This window comes from Colletotrichum paranaense, assembly GCF_030867605.1.
Source record: "Colletotrichum paranaense strain IMI 384185 chromosome Unknown Scaffold_3.1, whole genome shotgun sequence".
NCBI classification, from domain to species: Eukaryota; Fungi; Ascomycota; class Sordariomycetes; order Glomerellales; family Glomerellaceae; genus Colletotrichum; species Colletotrichum paranaense.
Genome location: NW_026848961.1, coordinates 622,613 through 645,367, shown reverse-complemented (window position 1 = coordinate 645,367; position 22,755 = coordinate 622,613). Strand labels below are relative to the sequence as shown.

General features: G+C 53.7%; 8 protein-coding genes across 8 annotated transcripts; 6 read left to right on the top strand and 2 right to left on the bottom strand.

Annotated features, from left to right (window-relative positions):
• Positions 1 to 252: 252 nt before the first annotated feature.
• Positions 253 to 581, bottom strand: CPAR01_03754 (uncharacterized protein; the record flags this gene model as incomplete). Its single annotated transcript, XM_060488040.1, has 2 exons — positions 253 to 309; positions 381 to 581. 2 exons carry the CDS (start codon positions 579 to 581, stop codon positions 253 to 255), a joined length of 258 nt encoding a protein of 85 aa, XP_060352246.1.
• Positions 582 to 4,597: 4,016 nt separating this feature from the next.
• Positions 4,598 to 4,980, top strand: CPAR01_03753 (uncharacterized protein; the record flags this gene model as incomplete). The annotated part of the gene is made up of 2 exons (XM_060488039.1): positions 4,598 to 4,680; positions 4,923 to 4,980. Coding segments are annotated over 2 exons (141 nt in total), but the record flags the coding sequence as incomplete, so codon positions are not given.
• A 1,012-nt stretch (positions 4,981 to 5,992) lies between these two features.
• CPAR01_03752 (uncharacterized protein) lies at positions 5,993 to 6,719 on the top strand (the record flags this gene model as incomplete). The annotated part of the gene is made up of 2 exons (XM_060488038.1): positions 5,993 to 6,170; positions 6,232 to 6,719. 2 exons carry the CDS (start codon positions 5,993 to 5,995, stop codon positions 6,717 to 6,719), a joined length of 666 nt encoding a protein of 221 aa, XP_060352244.1.
• A 600-nt stretch (positions 6,720 to 7,319) lies between these two features.
• On the top strand, positions 7,320 to 10,704 carry CPAR01_03751 (uncharacterized protein; the record flags this gene model as incomplete). Its single annotated transcript, XM_060488037.1, has 6 exons — positions 7,320 to 7,817; positions 7,874 to 7,899; positions 7,959 to 8,063; positions 8,120 to 9,284; positions 9,347 to 9,466; positions 9,607 to 10,704. The coding sequence occupies 6 exons, from the start codon at positions 7,320 to 7,322 to the stop codon at positions 10,702 to 10,704; spliced, it is 3,012 nt and encodes a 1,003-aa protein (XP_060352243.1).
• A 5,920-nt stretch (positions 10,705 to 16,624) lies between these two features.
• On the bottom strand, positions 16,625 to 17,071 carry CPAR01_03750 (uncharacterized protein; the record flags this gene model as incomplete). The annotated part of the gene is made up of 1 exon (XM_060488036.1): positions 16,625 to 17,071. The coding sequence occupies one exon, from the start codon at positions 17,069 to 17,071 to the stop codon at positions 16,625 to 16,627; it is 447 nt and encodes a 148-aa protein (XP_060352242.1).
• Positions 17,072 to 17,949: 878 nt separating this feature from the next.
• Positions 17,950 to 18,309, top strand: CPAR01_03749 (uncharacterized protein; the record flags this gene model as incomplete). Its single annotated transcript, XM_060488035.1, has 1 exon — positions 17,950 to 18,309. One exon carries the CDS (start codon positions 17,950 to 17,952, stop codon positions 18,307 to 18,309), a length of 360 nt encoding a protein of 119 aa, XP_060352241.1.
• Positions 18,310 to 19,043: 734 nt separating this feature from the next.
• CPAR01_03748 (uncharacterized protein) lies at positions 19,044 to 19,223 on the top strand (the record flags this gene model as incomplete). The annotated part of the gene is made up of 1 exon (XM_060488034.1): positions 19,044 to 19,223. A coding segment is annotated over one exon (180 nt), but the record flags the coding sequence as incomplete, so codon positions are not given.
• Positions 19,224 to 20,185: 962 nt separating this feature from the next.
• Positions 20,186 to 22,423, top strand: CPAR01_03747 (uncharacterized protein; the record flags this gene model as incomplete). Its single annotated transcript, XM_060488033.1, has 4 exons — positions 20,186 to 20,203; positions 20,451 to 20,735; positions 20,870 to 21,568; positions 21,833 to 22,423. The coding sequence occupies 4 exons, from the start codon at positions 20,186 to 20,188 to the stop codon at positions 22,421 to 22,423; spliced, it is 1,593 nt and encodes a 530-aa protein (XP_060352239.1).
• Between the last annotated feature and the right edge of the window lie 332 nt (positions 22,424 to 22,755).

The following is a 22,755-nucleotide window of genomic DNA, read 5'->3' as shown; positions in this document are numbered from 1 at the left end:
GCATGTTGGAAGCGGTAGAGACCAAAGGGTGAAAGTCTTCCTTGCTGATCACCGCCCACGGGGATGGTTCGGCAACGCTCCTTGCCGTTTCCCCCCATGGGACCAACCACTACCATGTCAAGCTCAACGTTCTTCCCCTCTAGGCCAGACTCCAAACCCCTCGTAGTGTCATTGATGGGAACAGGTCAAGGCCTTGCGGCCGTAGACGAAAGAGGCAATAGACTCGTGCATTGTCCAGGTCGAGAGCATCCTTTATTTTCGAACACGAGGTTTCAACGTTGTGGTTTCGTTCAGCTCTCCGTTGGGGTCCTGTTTCGACATGAAGGCATGGCGTAGATTCGCATAGTCACGCGGCTACTCGTTCCTTGCATCCCGCATACCGAATCGTGACCTGGCCAAGTTTCGCCGCACTCCGACTCGAGCATGGTACCTGCATGGCTGCAGCTCGGGTCCGCGAGCAAAGAGGCTCCGCTACGGATCGTGAGAGCTGCTTCAACAGCTGATCCTTCGGATGTGTATGGCATCATGGGGTCCGCAGCTGTCAAGCAGGTACACACAGCCGACGTTCGAATACGGGGCATGGCGCATACTGTTACCTCCAGCGACAAGGCAGCAGCTTAGGGCGCTGAGTGTTGTTGCCTCTGCAAAGGAAAACACTTGTCTTCAAGATGGAGTATGTCGGCTGCGCTAATTTTGGCGCCAGGCGCGTGGCTCGTTATGGACAAGTTTGGATCCGAGGGCGTGAAGAACCTGGAGACCGGCAGTTGAGTGAGAGATGATAGGTTCCAGTATGAAGGTGGCGTCCTAGAGTTGGTGACTCTAGCCGCCCATGGTGGGTAATGGGGGCTGAGTCTGGCGATGTGACGGGATATGCGTGACGGGAAGGCCAAGCAGTGATCCGGTGGATAGAGGGAGTGCGGGTATCCAGAGCCGCGTCGCGTGTTACCCCACGCAGCAGGAGCGGCTTGGCTCCTTCACGGCCTTCCTACCGAGGCACTGCCTCAAGAATCTAGTGTGTGCATCTCGAAATCTGTCTTTGATCTCGGATAGAAGAAAAGGTGCCGGTAAAGGGCAAGAAATTCCAGGTTGTAGCCCACTCCTCGGATAGCAAGGCTACGGCCCGCAGGTAAAACGCGCCATTGGTGGAAAGCTGTCGAAGAGGTTTGTTAAGACCATGTGTTGAGCATGGCAAACACGCCTTAGTCCGCAGGAACACGAGGAATCCCTCGCTCCGGGCCGCTCGACAGGATCCTTCCAACGGCCGAACAACTGTAGTGCGATTTTCGTCAGCTGGATTACGGATCCCGTGAAGAGCACTCAAGGTTGTTCAGATGCATCGCCTGATCGATGTCGCCTTTGCACAGTATTCACACCGGGAAAATTCTTGCTTTGTCAAGAGCTTGAACCGTGTAGAGTTGGTAAAACCCGGGCTAGAGAAGGGCTCTGGATAAACAAAGCTGTTGCCGATCGGACAACTTCTTCGGTTCTCTCGGCCGCTGAGTTGGACGGCCGCGTCGGGCGGTAAAGACATGCGCAGGCTAGTTGGACAATCGGTCGTCGATTACGTGAAGCTGTTTGATGACTTGCAGCAAGGCAGTGTGAGTGAAGGATAGCACCACTGATAGCCTTGACAGTAGGTAAGGTGCGATGAGTGTCCGTGGCTGATGCGGGTTGGCTGACATCCAACCGAGAGAAGAGCCGTGGGGTGGGTGTGTTGCTTCTGCCAGAGCAAGAACGGGAGACGTGTCTGTCTGGTGAGGAGAGAACAGTCCGCGATCGTCGATCCTGGGGCTTGCTGGGCCGCCCTATGCCATGCAACAACCGTGGTGATGGGATAGGAAGAAATGCAATGCATCGCGGATCGGGCTATGTCGTGAACGCCTCAGGGCAAGGATGCCATGGTGGACTGCAGTGTGTCGTGCGACCAAATGGACACTGTAGTGGGCGTAATCGAGCTGTGCCAGATGGTTCGCAGCTGGGTCGAGAAGCGGTGCAATCCAATGTCTTCAGATGATAGTGGCAGAACCAACTGGTTGGATCAGGCTGCAGATGAGACCAGTGTGCAATGTCAGGGTACCAATTTGGATCCGGGTCGCCCATCTAGCTCGCTACCTGTTGTACAGAGTAGCACCCGGAGCTGAGAATATCTAGGTGGCAGATGGCAGCACTTGTCGGATTGTGCCAAAAGAATATCTCAACTGCAGAACGCTGCCGAGTAAGATGATTTGATAGTAATACCGGTATGTGACGAGATGTGATGGATCTTTTGCCCTCTTTGCAAAGCGGGGAGCCGTTGGTCCTGGCGCTCCCCTGGGTTCTCATGTCCAACATGGCTAAGCAGCTGTTAACAATAACAAAATGCAAAAATTTTCATTGGTGATGTAGATCGAAAACTGGATTTCGTCGACGGGCTGGTACATGGTAGTGATGATGCGAATTTCAAGTATGGAGTCCTAGACTTGCATGGCAGAGGTCAATCCGGTTCGTTTCCGCGTTCATGCTGGATGTCTAGGTCAAACGAGGCTTGAACAAATGGGGTCGCCGCGGCCGTTGACAGCTTGATTTCTTTTTGGGACGAAGTTGGTGTGGTGAGACCCCTGTTCAAATGTCGTCGGTGTGATGGTCAGCCAACGGGATCAAGCCGGGAGACGGAAGTCGGCTGCTAAAAATACCACTGGGTTAAGCGCCGACCCTTGTCTCCCTTTCCCCCCTCCCCTGCCTTCATATTGCCGGCCACCTTGAATCACGGAAACTCTGGCAAGCCGCAAGGCGACGATGGGCATCTTAGGTAATGAGCCTGGCAGGCACTTCCGGTGGGGACCAACTCAATTTTCACGGTCGCTGAGGTGATCCATCCCCAATCAATTCATTACCAAATATCTGTAGAAGTGTACTGTGTAAGTGAAGGTTCCGCCAAATAGGCCAAGACCAAAAGTAGGGCAGTGTGCTGCAATGTCATGACTTAGACTTATACCGCCATTTAGGATGAGCCGGGCACTTCCCGCGGGATTCTCTCCACCATGTTGAATTACATCTTGGCTGAATTATGGATGCGGCGCAGAGGTGATAGACATCGAGTTCTCTGGACAGAAAAGGTATGGAGGCAGTATACGATTGCGCCGTGAAGAAAATGCAACGGCGTGCAAGCCAGAGGGTCGCAGTAGGAATCCAGGCGCAGAGCGGCACAGAAAGCGTTGGATAAAGAAATCCGGCTCGATGTGGGCGTTATGGACGGACGGACTGGTAGTGGGCAATGATTAATGGCAAGGCATCAACGGAGCCCCAAAGACCCAAAGACGTCCATGCCCGGGCCCCAGTTCCAACCGACAGATTGTCGGCCGCAATGCGCCTTCCCAGGATCGAAGGCGACGTTGACACCTTAAGGCAAGGTGAGGTGCCTTACGTGCGAGTTTACGTGCGGAACCCTAGCGCACGATGTTGGCAAGGGCGACAGTAAGGTAGGTACCTCAAGGCTCAAGGTAAGGTCGAAGCTGCCTCTCATCGAGTCCGAGCCGCCCCAATGAGGTCCACGGGAGTTGGTGCCTTCCATTCGGAAAATCTGCGGTCCAGGTCCAGCCAACCTAAAGCACCTCAGCGGCGGTAAGGTGCGAACATACGGAGTAGTGAGTACCTGCCTACCCAAGGACCGGTAAGGTAGGAACAATGGACCAGAGTCACAACGGTCCGGTCGATCCTTCCTCTTCCCGTCCTCGACGTGACCTTTGATAGCTTTCGTCTCTCCACCATCCAACCCGCGACCGTTTGACAACCAACAAAAGCTTGGAAACTTGCGACCGCCACTCCGAAGCTTCTTTGCCAGTTCCCAGAGCTCATCGAGCTAGCTACCTTATTCTACCGATAGCTTGATTTTTGCTGCCCAAGCATGGCCATCCTTTCTCCTATCTTTCCTGACCTTGCCAATCGTACCTACACTAGCAGAAGCGAACGTATCCCTCCCCCTCCCGGAACCACCCCTCATCAGCCCATCGCTTCATCACCTCATTCCTTAGCTCAGCTCCGAGATATCTCATGCAGCTTCAGCTACCTTTTCCGAATCCCAAGCTCGACCACAGTCCCAATCATGCGCCCGGAATATCGAATCCTGAAACGGACCCCATCCGCGCAAGAATCAAGATGCCCGCAACACCCCTCACCGGGAGCCAGCTCCGAGACTTAAGGTTTCGCCGGTATATTGCTCATCATCGGTCGGTCCGGCCCCCAACATGGAAAAACAGACGCATCACATCTGTCCATCTGCCCCTGAATCCTGATCTTTTCCCCCGAAAGCTGATCTGCCCGAGACCTGTGGGTCTTTACAGGGCCGTCCTCCGTTACGATCCGATGCATTTGCTGCCATGAAGCCGGTTCGGACCCCAACACTTGCGGGCATTCATATCGACGACGGCACTAGCCACGGAAGTACAGCAACTGAAACACTGAAGAATTTCTGCCCCGACGTCGCATCTCGCGCTGCCCGTTTGTTCATCCCTTGACAATGACTGGGACCGCTGCCCCCAGCCCGCAACCGGGTCCCGTCCGTCCCTGCAGCCGGCCCAGGCCGTCGGTGTGACCCCCCATTGGGACATCTCCACCGCCCATGCCGACACTCGCCAAAAAGATCTTTGTGACTTTTCTTCCCTCGATAACGCACCCGAGATGCTGTGCAGCAACTTGGTCAACGTACGTACCAAGTAGCGTACCCAGCTAGCACCTTGTTAGCGTGCCTATTGTCACCAACGCTTAATCCAAATTGTGGTATTGCTACCTAGGTTCTTCCATATCGACCTTACTTATCTTTGTCACACCACGTTGATTACTTGCTAACTTGGACTCTGCGCTCAATGTAGACATCGCTTTCGTTTCGAAGTTATTATAATAAACGACACATTTGGAAGCACAGAAACTTAATGCCACCAAAATAGGTCTCCAATGACTGGCAATTCGTTCCTCGGCACACCAATAAGGCGCTGGGCTGCGCCTAAGCCCCTGCCGTCCCCGCCGATTCGGGGCTACCCCTGTCCACCGCCCTACCTCTCCCATGTTTCTCAGCGGGCCGACTGCTGCATGGCGTTCTCTTGGTGTTCACGTCAAAGATTGACAGCAGTCAATTGCTCGGTCGCTCGCCGCCCTCACCTTGGGCGACCGATGTTGCTATTCATTACCCCACGACCATCGGCGAACCTTCCGATTATTGCTTCAATATGATCGGCCTGTTCCTCCGTGCCCGCAACTCGGAGTCTTTGACGATCTAACAAGGAAGCGGAAAATTTCAACCTCGGGAGCCCCTGAATCATGGCACAATGATGGTCAACTCCTCCAATTTACTTCACTGGGGATCCTCGGTCCTCGGCCAGCTTGGAATCAAGCTGTATACGCCAGTGTCTGTCGGGAAGACGGCTTGTCAAATGGTTCACTATGTCTGTCTGCATGAGCTATGCGCCAAAGGTTCAAAATAGACTGCAAGCACTCGGTCACAAGTACAGTACCTATCTGTGCAGGAGCTGCTTATAGCCATCCTGGAGTCGACGGGTCACAAGACTTGTATGTATTCTCTGCTGTCGCGGTGAGCAAAAGCGACCTTGATACGCAGTCAGACAGACGCGAGACACACAGCCAGTCAGAGGGTTCACGGCTCCATATCTCACACACAAATTGTGTAACTCGCACGCCAGTTGGCTGCTGCCTTCGCTGCCCTCCGTTACATCTCCCGCTGTTTGCTGAACTGGATCTTGGGATGGATGCCCTGCAAAGTCAAAATCCAAAAAGGGCAAGCCAGTCCAGCAGGGGTTGTTGACAGGGCAGCCGACTCATGCATGTACAGCAATGACAACGGTTTACTTTACGGTCGGGAGACTGCGCCTCATTTCGTCTGACATTTTTTTTTCTCTCGCAGATTTCTCACTGTCTGTACAGCATTTCCCCCAGAAAAGACGCACTCACAGCCACTACTTTCCCACCACGGACGCTAGCGGCCGCTACTGTGGGAAACGGAATGACCGCGCTCCATTTGGCGCCGCTCTTTCTCTCGTATCTACACAGTGACGCCATTACCGCATGTTGCTATTCCTCATTGAGACCTCCGCGTTGTCTCCCGTTGAAATGGCGGCCTTGTTATGCAGTACAGGCATTTCCCATACACTGGGTAGGCAGGGTCAATAAGTCAGTCAGCGACAAGACGGGATATCTGTCTACATCCAAGGGGAAATGAAGACAAGACGTCTTGTCTGCCAGAACTGTGGGTTTCTTGGGGCCACGCCGACATGCGACTCGGTCGATCTGGTTCAGATCTTAGACATGAGAGGAGAGACACAGACGCACACGAACGAGACGAGACGGAGAGACAGAGTCAAAATGGAAACATGACCGTCCACCTCGTCATCAACCGCGGCTACTATACATGGCCGCGGCTTTTTCTTGGGATGTGGCAGAGATCCCAGACGCGCTCATTCCGTGACATCGCGGCAATTTCATACCAAACTTGGGGAGAGACGCTGCGTGGGACCATGGGATGGGGTCCCGTCTGCCAGCCTGAGAGGGCTGAGTCGTATGACAGGCATCTGGTAACTCTACCAATCAACCCGAGGCCAAAGACAGTGGTGGGTGACCGAACCCCAGCTCGGCCGATACCCTTCGAAGGAGTGCCTTGCATTTTTTCGAGCAACCTCCATGTCCCCCCGTGTCCAACACCCTTGAATACCCATGTACATACACACAGCTGACAGGGGAAGCGAGGCCTCTAAGAAGAACAGCCTCCTTGAAGAGCTGACAGTTTCCTTCTTTACTCGCACTTCGGAAGACTTGCGTCTGCCTCCTCTCAATATAGCAATGTCTCCAACAAGCGGCAGCGGCAACAGCACCAGTATCTTTGTCTCTTCTCTTCGTTCAGTTCCATTGCATATCGACTCCGCTTAGAACCAACTGCTCTCTGCATCTCACCTCGACCCCCAGCCTGTTGTTGGACAGGCTGACAGTCTCCAAGAACCGCCCCCCTACCTTACCTAGGTCTTTTGCCTTGCCTTGCCTTGCCTTACCGTACCTTACCTTATCTTACTGTCTTCCACCCACCCCAGTTTAGTCCTTCATTCTACACTGACACCCCCTTCTTGGACCCTGACTGTCCCCCAATTCGCACTGCGCGTCTTCATGTTTGGGGGTTGCTTCCAACTACACTCACTCGACTTCAGTCTATTCCGAGGAGAGCATTCAGCCGGGCTGTGCCTTACTAACTTTGGCTGCGTTGCTTCCTCTGCATTTCCCTCTCTGGGTGCAACCATTCTGCATCTCGGTCTTCTACACTTCCCTTTTGGGAATCTTAAACCATGGCCAGCCTCCAAGATATCATGAACGTGGACGAGGACCAACTCGAATCCCACACTATTAAGAACGACCAGGTCCCGGCTCCATCAGGCAGACATCATCAACCCTACTTGGCACCAAGCGCAGTTTACAACACAGACTATGCGACTGGGAGAGATCAAGCAGACCGTTCAAGCACACCACAAGGCACGAAGCGAAGCTCATCCTCCCGCACCTCCAAGTCGAACACCACAGGCTCGTCATCTTCATCTGCTCGACCAGTCAACACCCGTCGAAGGAGCAACGTCAGCACCGATTCCATGGAGCAACCAAACTACGGATACGGCCACGCAGGGCCCTCGGGCGGCGGCCTTGATCCCTCTGGCCAGCCCATGAGACCTTTTGGCAGCGTGCCACCTGGAGGGGAAGTTCCTGTCAAGTTGACTCCCATTACCGGCCGTGTCAGTAGGGCGAAGAAGGGTATGAAGGTTCATACATGCGACCTCTGTCGTCCTCCCAAGGTACGCCAGCATAATTTCGTAGAAGTCCGTTAGAGGAATCCGCTGACTTGAGTTAGACATTCACACGCGCTGAGCATCTCAGGTAGGCTTGATGCGATAACTTCCCACCGCGGTGCTTCGGCTAACAAATTTTGATACCAGACGACACCAGCTTAGCCATGAAACTCCCCAATATGGGTGCTCAATTCCCGGTTGCGATAGGGCTTTCCACCGCAAGGATCTACTTGAGCGTCATCAGCAACGACAGTGAGTTTGGTATCCTCATCTTTCGATTCTGGTAGCATCAACTGACTCGTGGTAAGTGAGCTCGAGGGCGACAAGGCATCGAGAAGCAGAGGAGGGAGTCAAAGTCGCCGGACCTCGGCCGCCTCTTTGGACGCAGGAGTCCGAAGCATGGGATTACAACCTCCCTTGCTTGGATACCCTACGAGCGCAACAACACCGATCCACGGCCTCCCAATGACATCGAGTATGTCACACCCTGGTACTTATCAGTCCATGAGCGCGCCAGACGTTAGCAAGTCTATGTCTCCCCACCTAGGGAACGAGAGCTATCGCCCTTCGTCCGGTGGTCCTGGTTACGGTGGAGGCTATTCTCTGTCAGGCCAATCCTCACAACAACCCATACTTCAGCCTTCAAATGGCGATTTCAACACCCCGCCCTCGTTTTCCTCCATCGACTACCAGCCGCGCACAACTCCTGAGTACCCTCCGTTGTATCTCCAGACATCGGGGCTGGGACTACAAACACCTGAACTTTCACACGCTCAGGATCCCATGGGATGGCCTTCTTCAGCTTCCGACAGCACTTATTCAACGCCTTCCGATAATTCGCGACGCGCGTTCTGGCCGACGGCGGCGCCAGATTGGCAAAATAACCTCCTTTCGCCTTGCCCAACAGGTGGCTACGAGACCATAGGAGCTACCGGCCCTATGCTCTACCAATATTCGACCTCTCCCCAGCTCAGCACTCCACAGGTGTACCCGATGCTCGGCACTTCCATATCTACCTACTCTGACGAGCAGACATTCCGTGACCCTCAGCAACAGCCACGGTTCCCCAATACTGTTCGTAGCCTGACCCCGCCGGTGACATCGGCATCGGCTCAAAGTTGTGAAACTCTAGTCACCCCGTCGACGGCACTACCATCGGACCGGATGATGAACTCATATGCCTGTGTGGGCCGTAAGGAGGTGGCGTCGGGCCTCCTAGCGGCCCCGGCCCTGATGCAGGGCTCCTTGCCTATGTCTATCTGCAGAGCCATTCCCGGCTACCTCGATGTCTACTGGGAAAAGTTTCACCCACATTTCCCAATCGTACACCGAAGGACATTCGAGGCCGCGGCGGAGCAGGTTGAAGTGCTTCGTTGCGCCATGGCTGCAGTGGCGACTCAATATCTGAGTGGTAAGGAGGATCGCATCAGGGGGGATCAGCTGCATGAATATGCCTGGCAACAATCCAAATACGTAAGTTGACACAACCATACTCTACAATGAAAGTCACTTTGCTGACATTGCGGGAGGAACAGATACCACAATGGGACGTGCCTGTCATGCAAGCGATTCTGCTATGTGAGTACTTCGCGCGGTTCCGCGGCCGGAGAGCAGCCATCAGGCCATCAAAAGAATTCGAATCCGTTTACTTGCGGGTAAGTTCTCTTCTCCATTTCATTCTGACACGTTTGTTCTACCTCATTTCTTCTAGCTTTAGTTTCTTTTACTGTGTGAACTTTTCTTTCAGTCTTTTGGATTTCTCATCTCAGCAATAAGTTCTAAACCTCCGTTCCAGGTATATGACAACAAAAAGGTCATATTTGGCCCCGTGCCTCGGACTGGAACCAATAACGTCAGATGGCACACTTGGCTCGATGCAGAGGCTCGTCGTCGCCTTCTGTCGGCATGCTTCGTCCTGGATATCCACAGCTCGGTTTACCTGGATCAGCCACGAGTCCGCAACTTCGACATCACGACCGATGGCATGCCACCCAACATCCCGCTCACTGGCCCAGCTCAGGACTTCTGGGATGCACCTAGTGCCGATGCGTGGGCGGCGATGGTCTCGTCCAAGGGAGTTTCCCTGGATAACCAAACGCTTCTGTCTTTGCTCGATCCAGACAGCTTGTCAAGAAGCATAGTCGACGCGCACGCCCCTTTCGACCGTGCAGTGATTCTGGCCTTTGAGGTACTTTTGCTCCCTCATCGTGGAGAAGCGGCGCAAATTTCTTCGTCTTCAACAGAAATACTGGAGCCACAGACTTTCCGCATGGCCAACATATTCTCGGACTGCCCCAAGGCCAACACCTACCTGGCTCTTCACCACACTCCTCTTCATGATTTACTGGCCGTTTCAGGTGACAGTTGGATCTTCAGCCACAAGGTTCTGCAGTCTAAACAGTTCGATGAGCACAAACAGCGGCTCCGGGAGTGGTCCGACTCAGGCAGCGCTGCCGTCGCGTTGGTCTTTGCCTGTCGGGCTCTTCGCGCCTTCACCGACCACGGCAACTCTGAAGAAGACTCTGATGACGAAGATGACATGGATACTCGAGAGGCCGGCAGACCCCGGATGTGGAAGGACATTTCGGATTACTGGGGCATGTACGTTTGCGCCCTCATCTGCTGGGCCAACGGGCACCGCATCAACGGCGGCGAAGCAAGTCGCGGCGATTCAGACAATGACGACGAGGCGCTTCAATGGATTCGCACTATTGCGAGCATGGGCGTCAAGAACGCCATGGAAACACCCTTGAAGAAGGAGGCCACGATGGTCGTGGCTCTTGTGAGAAGATGGCTCGAAGTGGATTGCCTCGGCAACAGGAGCCGACTCTATGTCGATGCAGTCGGCGTTCTGAGTAAGTTGGCCGAGGGCTGCACCTGGAAGTGGTTTTAGATGGAGATGATTGTGTGGTTGGTGGTGGTGGGTGGCAGCATTTTCCTCTTTTCGACATTTGGTATCAGCATTGCATACTTCACTTCGACTTTTCCTACCATTTTTTCCCAGCAGTTTTTTCTGCATTTCCATTTTCATCTTTTTGCTTTTTCCTTTCTTTGGCATGGCACACAGCACATTCAAGAGCAACTTGGCCAGAGGATCATAATACCTATTTGCATTGTACACTTACGACATTTATGACGGGAGGAAGAAAGCAGGTCCAGAAGAAATAGCATTTACGGGAGGACACCAGATAGAGAAATGTAGAGACGGCCTTTTCCTTTTCGCTCATATTCTGTTCCTCAGTTCTTACGAGTATATGGAGGGGGATGTAAACATTGATGAGTGCTCCATGGTTTATAGTGGTCGTAATTCTGAGCAGAACCACTTAGTATATATGTATCGAGACGATGAGAATTTACCATTCATTTCAGAAAACTATGGTATTACGCATTAAATGAATAGAGCTAGATAATATACATGACTCTGAGATGTGAGATTCGCGGAGTATTAACCTCAGCTAGAGACCTGCATACCCCCAGAGGAGGAAGACCCCTAAGCCCCGATAATTCGAACGTGGCATTGGTCTACTTGTTCTTTAGGCCATCCTCTGCTTTGTATGTGAGAATCTAGTAGGATAGGCAAGCCCCTTGTTTCCCCGTGTTTGACTTTTTGCGACAACACCTAGTCGGTAAAGTGAGCATGGCAACTGGCGCTTTGGACGCAGACCGGTGAGACTATCTGATGAGGTTTCTCTTGTCGTACTCATCGGAGTTGTCGTGGTTGCTTGTAATCAGCTGGCCAGCTCTCGCGACGTTTTCATAGCGTTCTTCTTTGTTCTGACTCTTAAGCAGGATTCAGTTATTTGATGACGTGGAATTGCTCTCGCCGTAGCTATTGTCGAGCGATCTACTCCGCTTCGTTTCGATGGAGCCTCTCGGCCATGGACGCGCGGTTTCTATATCAATTACACGATCGGACCGGGCAAGGGAATAGTCTGGCTTGAGTTCTGTGGAAGGATTTGAGTGATCACTCACGAGGTCTGCTTCCACGCTCCTTGGGGCAGGAGACAGTGTACGGAATTATTTAAAGCAGGCATCGAGACCTCACTCCACTTGCACTTGTTCAAGGCCCAATTGTACTGGTCTGCGTCGTGGATTGTATGAAGTGAGATGGGAAGAGATCCGTCTGCAGGGATGAATAACTTTACTTCGTAGGTACCTGCGAGTCTTGAGATGGCAAGACAAAAACGGCATTTCGAGTAGCATGCCATTGCCCTTTGACTTCCAACTTCACTTATGTATTCCAAAGGGAATTTTCTCTAATGGATGAGAGGGGATTCGGTGTAAAGGGTGTATCCGAGAGAGAAAACGAACTTGAGAGAGGCAACCTACCCTACTTAGAGATGGACGATGTCCTCGCTTAGACGACACCACCCGCGATGCTTGCCAGAGGCTTGCCTGGCAGGGCTGACCCGAATGGGGCTGGCTCCAATACGAAGCACGTCAATGTAACGAACCTACAGTTGGCTCAGATGCACTGCTTTATATTCAGCCGCGGCATCAGTATGGGAAGTATCAAGACACCTCAGCATGATCCGCGCCGGTGACTAATCCGCCGTATCGTGCTATCAGGCTATAGTGCAACACCTTGACGGGTGCGTGATCACCCCTGGCAACGCCATAACCACAAACCAGGCAGGCACCGCCCATCCGCACCCTCCACGCCACGGGATGGGAGCCTAAGGGTATATACCCCCCCTCAATTCAATTCCTGTCACCAGCACAGCAGGCGCCCCCTAGGTCGGGGGTCAGGTCAAACTGTGGCGTGGGTGGTGGAACGGTTAATGGTCAACAATCTTTCACGCCAACCAGCCTACTCGACGACAGGCTTAGCGAAGTACCACGAGTTCGAATCCCAGCATGAGCACCAAGAGATGTAGCCCCCACATCGGCACCGTGGGGGTGAACTCTTTTTGGTTCTTGCTTTGACTGAGGGATATCCGGATCTATGAGGGTGATTTCGTGTGCGTTCTCCGCCCCTGTGCTGGAGGCTGGGCGGATTGCCTCGAGGTCAAAATGCTGCGATGCCTCGTTCGAGGCAGTGCCATGGAGGGATTATTGTGCAGACGTGTTTAGACGCACCGAACACACGGCTGGAATCCGGTCGCCGTTCTCTCTGATCGAGTCTGTTCATCAGGAGTCAATACCTCCCCACATCTACCTGAAGCCCTCCTTTTTGTAGGCTATGTACTCACGAGTAGAGAGCTCTAGAACAGGTTGATAGCTTTGAGAACATATGAAAAAGATATCACGCGCTGAGCCGACCGCTTGATTTCTATCCCTCGAAAGTTTTTCAGCGGGACTTGGGCTGCGTCTGTACCTATCCCGATGTCAGAAAGAAGCTGTGCCGGTCTAGATATGACACACGTGGTGGCATATATATACACTAGCCATGAGGCGGATCTGCAGCGGCCAGCCTTGTCATCTGGCATTGGGCTCCTGGTTCTACTGAATTTTACGGACATGACCTTGCCGACTCAACCCGACATTCGTACCTCGCGGAGCTGGAGAGCTTGGGGGACCATGATCCCTCGATGTACGACCGGCAAGACCCCCCATATTGTGGATGAACCATAGATCACCGACGATCTCCTCACTCCTCTCTCATCTATACTCTGTCTTTAACATGATCTTTTGAGAGACTCATGATCCGGATGGGATTGTAAAAACGTCACCCCTTTAGAAGATCGAAACGCTAAGGAAACGAACACTATACTCCTTTCTGCAGATCTTCCAGTTCAAACCTTCCAAGCTCCAAAACACCATGGTTATATATTTGGATGCAAAGAAGAGGGTGACAACTATTGTGTCACATCACCTTCACTTCACCACTTTCTCCTATGGTAGGTCTACCGTCATTCCATCTCATCCAACCAACTTCTCACTCGACCTCGATTGAGCTCAGCCGTCTGCCGACAGGCTTGAATTGACCGGTTAGGAAAGTAAGCAGGCATTGACGGGGTTCTGGTCGATGATTATAAAGCTTGAGCACCAATCCGTCAATGCCACCTCTCCAACGATGCAGACCTCGAAAAACTGCATCGTACCAGATTCTGCGGCGGGCATTCTCTGAATCCCCTACCTCAGAATCTCGCTGCCGATGTCGCTAATGGGTCACGCCCATGCATTTTTGGTTACAATAGTAGGCAGGGCAAAGTCCTCATTGTCTCCCAGCACCCTAACCTTCTAGTTAAGTATTCGGCACTGGATACATGAGAGATACCAAGCGAGAAGCCCAAGTGAATAACGCGTTCCTGATATAATCTTCTATGATGCATCCGGCCACGCTTCTCACGACGTCTGCCCTTAACGAAAATCTCGGAGACGAGATGAGCTGCGCAGTATCGAGTGGCGAGGCCGATATGACCAGCCCAATTATTGCCCTTATCAAGCACCGCACTGCCTGAGACTGGAAACCTTTTATCACCACAGCGAGGACGTTGCTTCATCTTTGAGAAGGCATTATCACGTGGATGAAGACGGCAGAGATTCAACCCGCTACCATCTCGTCTCATATCCGACTGTTTAGCTGAAAGCCATTCTCTCCGTGACATATCCACGTATACATACTAGGGAGGAGGCAGGACAGATATGGATCAAGGTTGCCATAGGAGTAATCACCTCATTCGATCCAATCCAGATACCATATGCAGTCTATAATGACGGCGCGAACAAATGAGGTCTGCGTAATGGCTAAGTCACACACTTGAGTGGTACTCCTTCTGGTAGCTGGAAATGATTCCGAGCTGATTTTATCTAGTTTCGTTTGCTAGAACAGTAGTGAACCCAAGCCAAGTTGGGCAAGACTGTAATCGATAAATTCGTCAACAAGATCTGAGCGGTGCCATCGATAGATGCAAACTTCTGCGTGCAGTTCTCCGTCTCAAAGCTGAACTCCACGCATTCCGACGAGTATCCTATTCGAGTAAATTTACCATGTTACTATTGTGTATTCGCGATGCATGGTGAACAACCCACAAGGCAGTCAATGACTCTGACCTTGAGCGGAGTCACAGGCAAGCCGTCAAGAACTTGCTTGTAATCTTGTACATCAACGCACGAACACTACTGGAACGGCTACTCTCGGCAGGCAAAAAGCGTACAGTATAAGCTAAGCAAAAAAGCAAGCATCGACCATCTAAAATACGTGCCTCTGGGTGGAACGATGCAACGCACGAGAGGCTCGAAACGAAACGAGGTTGCATCTGATGATTGACACGTGCGGGAGCTCTGACGTCGAGTTCTTGACTTTTAAACTCTGGAGAATGGAGACCTGTTCGCCTCAACCACCCCCTGAGAGCGAAACCGTCGTAAAGAGAACGAAATCACACGTTGATGAAACCTCGAGGGGCCTGGCCCACGCAGTTTCGCGAAGGCGTGGCGGACGTTTGCAAGTTTCGAGAAGTCTGACTTCTTCCAACGTGCTGACAATACCTTGGTATGGCGGACAGGTCGGGGAAACCCATGGGAACGTGCCACCAGGAGCAGTCCTCTTTGGGTTTGTTCATGTTGCGACATCGGTTGAACACCCGAGGTGACGAACGCGGGCAGTTGGCAAGGGTGTGCTGGGCGAGTCGATCTTCATCATATCACCGAGATTCAACCGGGCCCCGAATGCAGCCTCTACTGTGGTGCAATTGCCGAAACTTGCGTCCTGCGATCTGCTCAGTTATCGCAGCGGTTTTGGGGCATTTCCCACGCGGGAAAGAAATTTGTGAGTGGGGGCAAAGCAGGTCATCGTCGTCCGTGGTTGAGGCTATGGAGAAGATTGGGCGCGTGATCGAACATCAATCTATGGCGAGGGGCCTAGGGTTGTCTCAGTTCGGGAACCGTCCCTGTCTGAGTCTGGAGCTTCCACCCTTTCTTCCCCGCAATTTCCTGGCGCGGTAAGATCTTGGGAGATTCGATTCGATTGTGAAATCGAGAGCGGGAATTAACAGTGCCGTGTGGATGCTTACTCGCGATTTGCAATAAGAGCAACGTTATAGAGGTTTACACTGCGCAGTTGGTTAAATTCGTGCGGGCTAATATACTCTGGTGAAGTACGAGGCGTTGAATGGGCGGCAGCAACAGACGACTCCAAGTGTGCTGGAACCCGCAAGCAGTATGATGTAAGTATAAGGGGACCTGGACCGTTACAGCTCGTGAGGGAATGGAAGCGATTGGAACACCATAGGTTCGCCTCGGAGGTCTCGTCTGCTGCGTCAGCAGTTCCAAGGCGTAGGGGTTCGGACCACCGTGTCAGAGAAGTAGCTGCAGCGGCTGACGGCAGCAACATAGTTAGGCATGGCGCTGGCGCGGTGGCTGGATTGGTGCCAGGAGCGCGCGGGATAGTGATAATTTGGGCAAAGTCTATACTAGTTGAGAGATGGCAGGTGAAGTGCCTCCGGGGGTGGCTGGGTGGCTGGATAATTCAGGGGAAAGGGGCGATTCTTCGGAGTCAGATCATATTGTCTGCAATTGGCGCGACTGTTTGGTCGAAGACAATGTTCAGGCCGGATTGCCGTGGCTTGTCATAAGAGAATTCTTGCAGCCCAGCATTGAAGCTAGAGATAAGGTAAGAAGGGAAGCAATTGGCGAGGTTTAAGGTGCACCAAAGGACCCGCCCGGTGAGGGGAGGTTGGAGGCTGGCCTGGGTGCACAGGATTCCGACCATGCACGTCCGACGTAGAGTTCCCAGTGTCGCATCGGCGTTGAACTCGGTGTGGAAACCAAACCCTTGGTGGCACCGGGGCGTAGAAGGGTTGCAAAGAAAAGCTGGCAAGGAAACGAGAAGACTCTAGGTGCAATGCCCCCTGAGTAAAGAGGTACTCGATTCAGAGAGGAAGCGGCTCGGGCAAGTTGCAAAGAATGGGCGGCTCCACAAACACGGCGAGAACGATGCTGGCGTGTCGTATCTGGGAGTGTATGGTGCGGTAGTGTCGGAATAGTAGGTGGTATTCGAAATTAGTTGCAAGCCTAGCTTCATCCCACGTCTGAAGCACACACCAGACGGAGATATTTCTGGCCTGTCGCGTCTGCGTTAGCACAGGGTATAGCTCAGGTACGGCGGTAAGGTAGGGTGAGGTGCGGTAACGCGAGGCGAGGCGAGGCGAGGTAAGGCCAAGCAAGAAACGGTGAAGACTATGAGGAGGCAGTGTGAAGCGCAGGGGATGTTTCGAGGAGGAGAAGAAAGAGGAGGCTGGGCGTTGAGGAGTTTGCAGTTTGCAGATCTTGCTAGAGGTGGTCTTTGTCGGTGCTTGTTGTGAATCGCGATCATGCATTTGGTGTTGGTTTGCTGGCGTCGAGTGGATCAAGGAGAGGTGGTTGTGGATGGATGCGACATCGCTGGGAGTCACTTGAGATCTTTGGGTTCACATACATGGGGTGAGGTGCAGTCATAGCGGGGGTTCTTCAGGCTCACCTGCTTCCATTAACCTCGTATGTTTCCCCAAAGTTCTTGTCAATATGTACAGTACTCCGCAGAGGGTGCAGCAAGGAACGTGGGTAGCACGAGCGGATCGTAATTCTTGCCTCTCATGAAAAATGAGGGTAAGTACGTGATTGCCTGATAAAGTACGTAAGGTACCTTATCTTGAGGTCGGCAGGCAGGTACGACTGAGTATCTTACTCTGGGTGTTCCTTCCGATGACAATTCATACAATGTCTGGCTGGTCCTTGCTGATTCAGAGTTCGCTGAGGAGGGAAGGTGCTGCTGCGCTTGTCCCATTCTGTGACACTGCGACGCTGTGACGGCAAAGCCTCACCTTCTCGACCCTTCCTTGAGACTAACGTAGTCGGGCCCTCGGAACTCTTGGGATATTTCGGGACATGTCATTAAAGCTCAAGTCACATGTTACGGTTCGCTTTGAACCCAATGCCAATTGTCTGTTCGTTCAGAGACATGAGCTGTAAAAAAGTCCATGTCTTGACTGAAGTACGGTGGTGGACGATGACTCTCTCGGGAGAGAACATCATCCAGAGACATGAATTGTTGAAGAACCCAGGGAATGAATGCTCGCCCACTCTCACTCACCGACTGACCGACAAGCAAAAAGGGACTAACACACCGGCCTACATCATTGGCATCGTTGGGCCGTTGGACTAGGTGTAAGCGCCTAGACCGATGCGGTTGTCGTCATAATTCAGAGACACACCGCTGATGAGCAAGCACACTCACACTGCACCGCGGACGTCTGATGGTGGAGCCCGCGCCCAAGCCTGCGCGCAGACGGAGTTCAAGGTTGCAGACTGGACCACCTCAGACCGTTCGTTCACTGCGTCCAGACCGCCGTCCACGGTCCGCAGATTCCACGCACCTCACACACACCCGACTCACTATGTACACTCAGCCCAGCTTGCTTGGAGCACATCGCAGCCCAGCCCAGCGCGACGTTGGACGCTGGCGTCGCCGAACCAGGGACGGTCCCGTCACCGTCAGTTCAGGTCAAGTCAAATTGGGCCGGGACCATCTGCGCCAGCAACCACCTTCAGACCAATACACCTCACACTTCAGAGGTAGTCACACACACACACACACACCAGTGATTACACACCTCAGGTAGTGTACCACTCCTCTTACACTGAGGTGCGTAGACGACGGACGACTTTTGCGCCGCCCACCTTCCCACACCCCCGACCCCAGCAATTATTTCTCTGCCACTCGCGCGCAATAATTTTTGGGGGTTCCCGCCGCTCAATTCTCGTCTCTCATCTTTTTCTTCCTCTTTTTTTCCAACAAACCTCTCCTTCCTACCTTCTTCCTGTTGTTCGAATCTCGAATCCTCACCTGCCCTTTCTTTCACATTGTTCCTGCCGACGACGAGGCACTCGCTCCGAACCGAGTAATTCTAATTGCCCCTCTTTCGAAAAGAAGCAGCCCTCACATCCATCACAATGGGCACTTACAAGTTTACCTGGTATGCTCATCGACTCCGCCCGCATTTCCCCCTCCCCGCCAGCCCATCTCTCTCTAGACTCTGAGTCTCAATACCCTTACATGGAAATCACTACTGGAATGCGACGGAATCCCAATGCCCCTCCTTGCATTGCTTCTCTACCGTCCGGCGCTTGGAAACGGCGGTTGGCTTGCATGCTTTCGTCAAAGGACATGTGGAATGCAAACTTTCTTTCACATGGTCCTTAGGCCCCGTCCGCGGCGACCTCACCACCATTGGCACCGTTCGCATCGTCTCCAGCGAAAAAGCAAGCCTCCCAGTTGGATCAAAAACCTTGCTAACCTTTGCGTCCCACTATAGGGCTCATCCGGCCGAGGAGGTCTACGTTACCGGCACTTTCGACAACTGGACTAAGAGCGAGAAGTTGGAAAAGGTCGGCAGCTCTTTCGAGAAGACCGTCACACTCGCCGACGCATCGGAAAAGATCTACTATAAGGTTCGTACCAGCCAATTCAGGCGCTTTCTCTTGTACCCGTAACTATTGGTCCATCCCACCCGGATTTTTCGAACACGACGGCAACTCCGGAATCCCTTATCACGGCGCGCAACTGTTGGGAACCCTCTCGAAGCTGGAGGGGCAGCGACGACAGCAGTACCAGCAGCACAGGCGGCGGAGTCGATAGAGGGTTGGATGAGACCGCGAACAAGGGCTCCGATCGAAAGCAGCAACGCCGCATCGCTCAGCCCGCGACAGCATCCGTGCGCCCATCCAGGTCCCTTGTCCCATCAATCGCAATCGCTGTTCCCCCGTCTTGGAGGGGGAAGAAGGGAAGGGCTGGGCTGCCAGGCCATTTACTGGTGGAAGCTTCTCCCCAGCTCCAGGGCAGCTCTAGTTCCAGCTTCCCCGTCAGCTGCAGGCCACACAGCTCGGTTGCGGCTCGTCATAGGATCGGGCTTTTATCACCATCTCGCAATTTGGCGTGTCCAGGCCCCTGGCCCTCACGCAATTTGCTTCGCGCTCCGCTGAGCCACACAAATTCTGCTGGGGTCTTTTTCGGTCTTCTCTCGACTCTTCTCACTATTGCCCCTACGGCCACATTGTGTTGTCGGCTTATTTCGCGCTAACGCCGCTGCTTTCCCGTTGGGGTTTTCTGCTCTGTCTGCTTTTCCCCGGCGTATTGCCTGCGCAATCGGGGCTGCAAAACATATCCCAGACTGGAGCTGCACATGGCTGTAATGGGTAAATTGGAGAAAAAAAAAGAAGAGTCATACGCGGGTCTCGGAGGCTGGTTGTTGCTGGCCGACTATCCCGGCTCCGAATGACGCAAACCCACCAGTTCTTGCAGCAGCTTACTGCGGCAGAAGCACAGCAGCGGCGTGGTTGCCTTGAGTCTTGACGCTTGACGGTGGCTCCAGGTGGGCAATTGGCAAGATTGGCTGGCGGATCCCGAGCAGAGCGGCGGGTTGGGGGCTCCGCTTTTCCACCGGTCCAAAAAAGCAATGAACAAGGTTTTCCAGGTTCATTGCTCCTTTTGTATTCTGTGGGGAGCGAAAAGAGCGTCAATCTTGACCAGGGTCCCCCATGCGAGCATGGTCGCGTTCGCAGCTGCGTGTGGCCTTTTCGCAAATTGCGACGCAAGAAAGAAGAGAGACACCAGAGAGCGGCAGGATCCAGCACCAGCAGCCACCAAGGACCATGGCACCTTTCATCACACAACAATGTGCCAAAATGTCTAGCAACTTCGGGGCTAGCCTTCCAGACTAGGTGCCACCAAACACGGCACACTCACCTGGATACACCCCAAGGCACCCAGGGTACACAAGGACAAGCACCACCAAGGTCACCACCACCCAGCCGTGCCAGCCCAGGCTAGGAACCAACAGCCATGCCCGCGGCCAAGGAACAAGCGGCAGCGCAAAGCGCCAGGAACCACCGCCTTCCAATTTGCCTGGATTCTTGTTCTGGCGGATACGGGCTATCTTTCCTCACCTGGCCTTTATAACCATCGGGGACACCCAGATCGCGCTCCCAGCTGATCTCCCACATTTGGTTCGCCGCGCGTCGTCATATCTGCCCCCCAAGGGACCCATTATACCACCGCTGTGCTGCCCACCGGATTTCGCTTAAAAACATCGTCATTGTTGACAATTTTTACTGACTTGCTTTCTCTCCCCCATCTATAGTTTGTCGTCGACAACAACTGGATCACAGACCACACTGCCCCTCAAGAACCTGATCACGAGGGCAACGTAAACAACTTTCTCACCCCCGATCAAATCGTTAAGGAGGATACCACCGCCGCAGTCATGAACACTGTTACTCCCGAATCTACCACCGCCGCCTTGGCTAAGGACGTGCCTCTCGAGAACAAGGAGGAGCTCCCCCAGGCTACCCCCTCCGACATTCCCGGCGGCTTCCCCGTCACCCCCGCCAACGAGCTTGACAAGTTCATTGGTGTGAACCCTATCCCCGCCCAAGATGTTACCGCTGAGCCCGTAACCGTCGCACCTGGCGAACCCCTTCCCGCGTCTGTCAAGGCTGGCGATATCAACGAGCACGTCAAGCTTGACAAGGAGGGTTACGAGGACTCTAGCGCTCTGCCCGGCCTCTCCAAGGAGGAGACCACCGTCCCTGAGGTTACCAGCAACACGATCCCCGAGTCCAGCTTGCCCATTGCGACCGCGGATGTCACCATCAACAGCGCCGCGCCCACATCCACCACCGCTGCTCTGGCCGCCGAGGTTCCTCTCGAGACCAAGACTGCCGAGGTTCCCGAAATTGTCAAGGAGAGCCAAGAGAAGGCCCACGCCGAGCCTGAGGCCAGCGCAAACCCCGAGGCCGTCCAGGAGAAAGCCGTTGTTGAGAACGAGCTCCTCGAGAAGGTCCCCACCGCTCCCTCGGCTTCTGAGGGCACCGCCGGATTCGGCACTCAGAAGACTGAGGCCGCTGGCGTCGTCGTTGCCACCGCTGCCACTATTGGTGGTCTCGCCGCTGCCGCCGCCATCAACGCCAAGGACACTGTCGTCGAGGCTGCTGCTCCTCACGTTGAGCAGGCTACCGTTGCCGCCACTGACGCCGCTGCTCAGCTCCCCGAGCCCGTCAAGGAGAGCCTGCCTGTGAGCGTTCAGGAGGCCATCGGCGGTCAGACCAAGGAGGAGACCCGTGAGGAGGTCGCTCCCGAGGTTCCCACCGTCGTTAAGGAGTCTATCGCCGAGGCCGGCAAGAGCCCCGAGGCTGCCGCCAACACCGAGGCTGTCATCGAGAAGAAGGAGGTCGAGGCTGAGCTCCTCAAGGAGGTCAAGCCTATCCCCGCCGTCGGTGAGGAGACCAAGGTCGAGGCCGAGAAGCCCAAGGTTGAGGCTGCCAAGGAGGAGGTCAAGGAGACCAAGGAAGAAGTCAAGGAGGGCGAGAAGACCAAGACTGAGGCCGTCAAGGAGGAGGCTAAGCTCGCTAAGGAGGAGGTTAAGGCTGCTGTCACCAAGGATGACTCTACAAAGGAGGCTAACGGTGCCAACGGTGTTCACGCAACCGCCAACGGTGCCAACGGCGCCAGCCTCACCTCCACCAAGGAGCCCGAAGTTCCCACCACCCCTGCCAAGGCCCCGTCCTCCGTTCCCGAGTCAACGACACCGAGCAATACAAAGGCCACCGAAAGCCCTTCGGGCACCGAGAAGAAGAAGAAGAACCGCCTGAGTGCCTTCATCGGCAAGCTCAAGGCCAAGGTGCACAGCAAATAAGCGGCATAATGATGATGATGTTCGCCGTTAGGATGTATGTGGATGGGAGGCATCGTCTTTCGCCTCGGCTCTTGTGGATTTTCTTGTCGGGTGCTGCGTATTTGGGTTGTTTGTCGTTTCTATGATTCCCCTGGTCCACTTTGCATGTGCAAGAGCTCGAGAGGTAGAATGAGGCATGGCAGCTGTATGTCGACGAGGTTGGAAGTACGGCCATTTCTGTTGGCCTCTAGAATTAATTGAGGGTGATGTGGGCTGCCGCCTCTTTCAGTTTTGCTCCTTTTGTTGGTACTTCACACGGCTCATCTGCATCGGATTATCCTGTACCATAATAC